General features: G+C 39.9%; 2 protein-coding genes across 2 annotated transcripts; one reads left to right on the top strand and one right to left on the bottom strand.

Moving 5' to 3' along the window:
• Positions 1-1,927: 1,927 nt before the first annotated feature.
• Positions 1,928-6,172, bottom strand: dph3 (diphthamide biosynthesis 3). The gene is made up of 3 exons (XM_078244335.1): positions 5,972-6,172; positions 3,907-3,981; positions 1,928-2,620 (listed from the first exon to the last, which is right to left on the bottom strand). Exons 1-3 carry the CDS (start codon positions 6,077-6,079, stop codon positions 2,543-2,545), a joined length of 261 nt encoding a protein of 86 aa, XP_078100461.1. The 5' UTR covers positions 6,080-6,172; the 3' UTR covers positions 1,928-2,542.
• On the top strand, positions 4,258-5,175 carry LOC144513313 (uncharacterized; the record flags this gene model as incomplete). The annotated part of the gene is made up of 1 exon (XM_078244350.1): positions 4,258-5,175. A coding segment is annotated over one exon (918 nt), but the record flags the coding sequence as incomplete, so codon positions are not given.
• Positions 6,173-7,500: the final 1,328 nt, after the last annotated feature.

Raw genomic sequence — 7,500 nt, 5'->3', positions numbered from 1 at the left:
TCTATATAATGGACCACCAGACCCCGTTGGGTCTCTGTCTCCCAGTCCAGACCATAGACGGTCTATATAATGGACCACCAGACCCCGTTGGGTCTCTGTCTCCTGGTCCAGACCATAGACGGTCTATATAATGGACCACCAGACCCCGTTGGGTCTCTGTCTCCCGGTCAAAGACCATAGATGGTATATATAATGGACCACCAGACCCCGTTGGGTCTCTGTCTCCCGGTCCAGACCATAGACGGTCTATATAATGGACCAGCAGACCCCGTTGGGTCTCTGTCTCCCGGTCCAGACCATAGACGGTCTATATAATGGACCAGCAGACCCCGTTGGGTCTCTGTCTCCCGGTCCAGACCATAGACGGTATATATAATGGACCACCAGACCCCGTTGGGTCTCTGTCTCCCGGTCAAAGACCATAGATGGTATATATAATGGACCACCAGACCCCGTTGGGTCTCTGTCTCCCGGTCCAGACCATAGACGGTCTATATAATGGACCACCAGACCCCGTTGGGTCTGTCGGACAAACGGAGTCTTTAAACGCCTCAGATGTAAAGTTATTCTCTGTCAAAGTGACGTCAGAATGAATGGCAGTCAATGGGATGCTAACGGGATGCTAACGGGATGCTAACGGAGGTGATGGCTTGGTAGCAGCAACATGGCTCCATAGGAGGTTCGGGTTGTGAGGAGAAGCTGACCTCCCTGCATCTCGATGCGTCAGATACACGTTTCTATTAAAGCCATTTAGGATCTTTAATTCATAGCTTTTCAAGCTTCAAAACCCAAACATTCTGCAGAGCTCTGATACTAAATAAACTGGATATTAAAACTATACAGCACTGAGCACACGGCACGTCCTGAACGTACAAAAACATCCCAGAATACGTCAACAGAACCACACTGAAAAGAAATGTCCGAATATAAACAGGATGCTGTTTGAAGTGTTTTAATTGTTAAAATAAACATATATTTACACACGAGACAGTAATATATGAGTTAATATTCAGAGACATCTGGACCATGAACTGGTTCCTTCGGGGTCAAAACTGGAAATTAAACCTTTTTTTTTGTCACTTTTCTCAACGTTTTTTTAAATTCATGGTCATTAAAATAGGGTTGCAAAATTTCTGGAAATTTTCTGGTAAATTTTTGGAAACTTTCCAATTTGGAAACTTTCACGGGAATAAATGGGAATTAACGGGAATAAACGGGAATTAACAGGAATAAATGGGAATAAATAGGAATAAACTGGAATTAACAGGAATTAACGGGAATAAACTGGAATTAACGGGAATTATGACATTCCCATTAATTCCCATTAATTCCCGTTTATTCTCGTTAATTCCCGTTTATTATAGTTAATTCCCGTTAATTCCCATTTATTCCCATTTATTCTCGTTAATTCCCGTTTATTCCCGTTTATTCCCGTTTATTCTTGTTAATTCCCGTTTATTCCCATTAATTCTCGTTTATTCCCATTAATTCCCGTTTATTCCCGTTTATTCTCGTTAATTCCCGTTATTCCCGTTAATTCCCGTTTATTCCCATTAATTCCCGTTTATTCTCGTTAATTCCCGTTTATTCCCGTTTATTCCCATTAATTCCGGTTTATTCCCATTAATTCCCATTTATTCTCGTTAATTCCCATTTATTCTCGTTAATTCCCATTAATTCCCGTTGATTCCCATTAATTCTCGTTTATTCCCGTTTATTCTCGTTAATTCCCGTTAATTCCCGTTAATTCCCATTTATTCCCGTTTATTCCGCATTCATTCCGTTAATTCCCGTTATTCCCAATTCCCGTTATTCCGCAATTCCCGTTAATTCTCGTTAATTCCCCTTGATTCGTATTCGCATTAATTCTCGTATCCCCGCTATTCTCGCTATTCCCAATTCCCGTTTATTCCCATATCCCCGTTAATTCCCATTTATTCCCGTTTATTCCCGTTAATTCTTGTTAATTCCCGTTTATTCCCATTAATTCTCGTTTATTCCCATTAATTCCCGTTTATTCCCGTTAATTCCCGTTTATTCCCAATAATTCCGTTTATTCCCATTAATTCCCGTTTATTCCCGTGGAAAGTTTCCAACTTTGAAAATTCCCAGAATTTTGCAACCCTAATTAACCCTATTTAAATGCCGTTATACGTCCTTTTCCAGTTAAAAGCAGAAATGATGCATGTTGACCAAGAGTTAATATCTGAGGAGGTTTCATATCAAACGCCAGTCAGGAGACCATTTAAAAAAGATAAAGTGCTATGAAACTGAATAAAACACCCAAAAGTCAATGAAAGTAATCATTACATGTACCTGCGAACATCGTTTATGGGTTCCACACAACGTACATCACGCACGTGTGTTATTTTTGGGGAATTTGGGTGCAAGAAACCCAAATTTCTGACATAAAAACCTTTGATGTTTTTCATGTTCACAATGAAGATTGATCCATTAAACATGAAGCCGTCTGCGTCTCTGCATAAATAAAGGGGATTTAAAGGTACAGTACGTTGTTTTACACATGATGATGATTGGGGGGTCAGGAGGACTGAACCAGCTCTCGTTTGGTTTCCGTGGACGACGGCGCTTCGATGATTTCTCCCGACATGAACAACTCCTGAAACATAAAAAAAACAAAACAAGCTCTTATTTTGAAGGGCTCCCGCTTGTATTATTCAGCTACAGCTTAAACACAAGCTCTTATTTTGAAGGGCTCCCGCTTGTATTATTCAGCTACAGCTTAAACACAAGCTCTTATTTTGAAGGGCTCCCGCTCGTATTATTCAGCTACAGTTTAAACACAAGCTCTTATTTTGAAGGGCTACTGCTTGCATTGTTGTTCAGACAGCTACAGCTTAAACACAAGCTCTTATTTTGAAGGGCTCCCGCTTGTATTGTTTAGCTACAGTTTAAACACAAGCTCTTATTTTGAAGGGCTCCCGCTTGTATTATTCAGCTACAGCTTAAACACAAGCTCTTATTTTGAAGGGCTCCCGCTTGTATTATTCAGCTACAGCTTAAACACAAGCTCTTATTTTGAAGGGCTCCCGCTTGTATTGTTCAGCTACAGTTTAAACACAAGCTCTTATTTTGAAGGGCTCCCGCTTGTATTATTCAGCTACAGCTTAAACACAAGCTCTTATTTTGAAGGGCTCCCGCTTGTATTATTCAGCTACAGCTTAAACACAAGCTCTTATTTTGAAGGGATCCTGCTTGTTTTGTTGTTCAGACAGCTACAGCTTTAAACACAAGCTCTTATTTTGAAGGGCTCCCAGCTTGTATTATTCAGTTACAGCTAAACACAAGCTCTTATTTTGAAGGGCTCCCGCTTGTATTGTTCAGCTACAGCTTAAACACAAGCTCTTATTTTGAAGAGCTCCTGCTTGTATTGTTCAGCTACAGTTTAAACACAAGCTCTTATTTTGAAGGGCTACTGCTTGCATTGTTGTTCAGACAGCTACAGCTTAAACACAAGCTCTTATTTTGAAGGGCTCCCGCTTGTATTATTCAGCTACAGCTTAAACACAAGCTCTTATTTTGAAGGGCTCCCGCTTGTATTGTTTAGCTACAGTTTAAACACAAGCTCTTATTTTGAAGGGCTCCCGCTTGTATTATTCAGACAGCTGCAGCAGATCTGATTTTCAAGAGAGACCTGAATACATTAGACGGTAAAAAACTAAAATATATTACAGTATTTATACAAATATAATGTAAACGAGTAAGAAAAACATTTCACAGTATTTCATATGGATATAATGTGTGAGGTATGCAGCTAATAGAGTAACAACTAATAACAATTAACAGTGTGTGTGTGTCTCTGTGTGTGTGTGTGTGTGTGTGTGTGTGTGTGTGTGTGTGTGTGTGTGTGTGTGTGTGTGTGTGTGTGTGTGTGTGTGTACCGACCTGATCGTAGATGACTTTAACGATGAGAGAGCAGCTGGGACACGTGGCCACGTCCTCCCCGTTCTCCAGATCCTCCTGGAAACAAAACACACATCTTACATCTCAGCATCAATCTGCACGTCTACAACGTCTACAGCATCTACATCTTCTACAGCGTCTACATCTTCTACAGCTTCTACAACGTCTACAGCTTCTACAACGTCTACGTCTACAACGTCTACAGCTTCTACGTCTACAACGTCTACAGCTTCTACAACGTCTACGTCTACAACGTCTACAGCTTCTACAACGTCTACAGCGTCTACAGCGTCTACAGCTTCTACATCTACAACGTCTACAGCTTCTACGTCTACAACGTCTACAGCTTCTACAACGTCTACAGCGTCTACAACGTCTACAGCGTCTACATCTTCTACAGCTTCTACGTCTACAACGTCTACAGCTTCTACGTCTACAACGTCTACAGCTTCTACGTCTACAACGTCTACAGCTTCTACAACGTCTACAGCTTCTACGGCGACAACGTCTACAGCGTCTACAACGTCTACAGCTTCTACAACGTCTACAGCTTCTACAGCGTCTACAGCGTCTACAACGTCTACAGCGTCTACAACGTCTACAGCTTCTACAGCGTCTACAGCGTCTACAACGTCTACGTCTACAACGTCTACAACGTCTACAACGTCTACAGCGTCTACAGCTTCTACAACGTCTACAGCTTCTACGTCTACAGCTTCTACAACGTCTACATCGTCTACAGCTTCTACGTCTACAACGTCTACAGCGTCTACAGCGTCTACAGCTTCTACAACGTCTACAGCGTCTACATCTTCTACAGCTTCTACGTCTACAGCTTCTACAGCTTCTACAACGTCTACAGCGTCTACAGCTTCTACAACGTCTACAGCTTCTACGTCTACAGCTTCTACAACGTCTACAACGTCTACAGCTTCTACGTCTACAGCTTCTACAACGTCTACAGCGTCTACAACGTCTACAGCTTCTACAACGTCTACAGCTTCTACAGCGTCTACAGCGTCTACAGCTTCTACGTCTACAGCTTCTACAGCTTCTACGTCTACAACGTCTACAGCTTCTACGTCTACAGCGTCTACAGCGTCTACAACTTCTACGTCTACAACGTCTACAGCGTCTACAACGTCTACGAGCTGCTTCTACAACGTCTACAGCTTCTACGTCTACAACTTCTACAGCTTCTACAACGTCTACAACGTCTACAGCTTCTACGTCTACAGCTTCTACAAGTAGTGATTCTGCGTAAAACATATCTGGGTTAAACTAATAGAAGACTCCCACTATGATTTATTATAATGTATCATGTCAGACACACACACACACAGACAGACAGACACACAGACAGACAGACAGACAGACACACAGACAGACACAGAATGCCGAATTAACCAGAAGATATCAATGATTAGTGAAACCTTTAACAGTTATTTTTCATCTACTATGTAAAACTGCCAAATATCAGTGTTGGGACTTAAAACCCCTGGTTATTAAAAGGGAGTTTGGTGTAAAGTCGTGAACATGATAAATCAGTAAAGTAGAAGCAGTTACTGAAAATTAGACATTGTTTTAAAAAAGTATCTTACCGAACTCCATTCAAATATCTGGAAATTTAACATCCTTGTCTTGATGTCTTCCGGCTACTTTCGTGTAAAACAAACCGTAATAACTTCAATATGTCAACACTAATAATGAGCAAAACCACGCTGAATTCATCACAAGGCTTTGATTATTAGTAAGATATATTAAATATTTAGTTCGTCACATACTGGAGTCATTGAAGAACAATAACCGTAAAGTTGGTGGATTTTTGAACGGAGTTTGGTGTAAAGTCCACCCGTGTGGAAACATGATATATCAAGCGTTACGTTACGTATGGTAGGATTGGGACAGTGACAATTAACAATACGTCTGGTAGCCTAAAGGAATTATTTAAGTTAAACCATAATATAACTTAATTTAACATTTCCTCTGACTTGTGAGTTACAAACAGTTAGCTGTTAGCCGTTAGCTGTTAGCTTCGGTTACTTACTTTACTTATGGCGAATCTGTCGCCGCACGGACAGGGGAAATAATACGTCTCCGTCTCCTCGTCATATTCAAAGTCTTCGATCTCTACTTCGTCGTGAAATACCGACATTTTCTGCGCAAGATGAGCACATAAATCTACAAAAAACTCGCCATTAGCTCAACACATTTGCTAAACCCGTGCTGGGTGGCACGCAGTGATGACGTCTCTGGCTGATGTCTCTGGCATGTGACGCAATATTTTCAACTACCAACCAGAAAAAAAGAAGAGAAAAAAAATCTGAGCTGAGTGGTGTCACGGCGCCCTCTGGTGGACATCAGCAGGAACTACAGGGAAATAATTAATTACAATAATATATGTATATATATGATAAAAACGATTAAAATAAAGGGATATAGTACTACCAAATGAATACATAAAATTTAATAAAATGTAGTTTATAAAGTGGGGTGAGTTTGTAAGATACAAACATAGAAATTAAACTAATAAAATCTGTTTTAATGTGTGAACATGTTTGGTGGCGCTCTGCTTGTAGTTCCTGCTGATGTCCACCAGAGGGCGCTATGACGTCACTCACCAGGACACGCACACACACACACACACACAGAGAGAGAGAGACACACACACACACACACACACACACACACAGACACACACACACACACACACACACACACACACACACACACACACACACAGAGACACACACACACACAGACAGACACACACACACACACACACACACACACACACAGAGACACACACACACACACACACACACACACAGACACACACAGAGCACACACACAGAGACACACACACACACACACACACACACACACACACACACACACACACACACACACACACACACACAGAGAGTTTAACCACTGAACTACATTCAGAAACAGCTTCTATGAGCTGGTGAGTGACGTCATAGCGCCCTCTGGTGGACATCAGCAGGAACTACAAGCAGAGCGCCACCAAACATGTTCACACATTAAAACAGATTTTATTAGTTTAATTTCTATGTTTGTATCTTACAAACTCACCCCACTTTAAAAACTACATTTTATTAAATTTTATGTATTCATTTGGTAGTACTATATCCCTTTATTTTAATCGTTTTTATCATATATATACATATATTATTGTAATTAATTATTTCCCTGTAGTTCCTGCTGATGTCCACCAGAGGGCGCCGTGACACCACTCACCAGTAGAGAGAGATGCTTTTTGGGTTTTAATGTATATTATTATTATTATTATTATTATTATTATTATTGTTATTATTACAACTTTTTAAATAAAAATAATTTTTTCATTTTCAATTATTTTTTAATTTTCTGAATATTACGATTTCATCCTAATTTTTTCAAGTTGTATTATTTTAAGAAAAATCCTAATAATCATAAAAGAAAAGAAATATATAAATAAATAATATCATATAACTCATAAATAAAAGAATGTATTATAATAACAAAATATTAAATAATATAGAAACATATAATATTAAATAAAATAAATGTGTG

Source organism: Sander vitreus, unplaced genomic scaffold (genome assembly GCF_031162955.1).
Source record: "Sander vitreus isolate 19-12246 unplaced genomic scaffold, sanVit1 ctg214_0, whole genome shotgun sequence".
Lineage (NCBI taxonomy): Eukaryota > Metazoa > Chordata > Actinopteri > Perciformes > Percidae > Sander > Sander vitreus.
The sequence above is the reverse complement of the archived record's forward strand: the minus strand, read 5'-3'. Positions and strand labels throughout refer to the sequence as shown.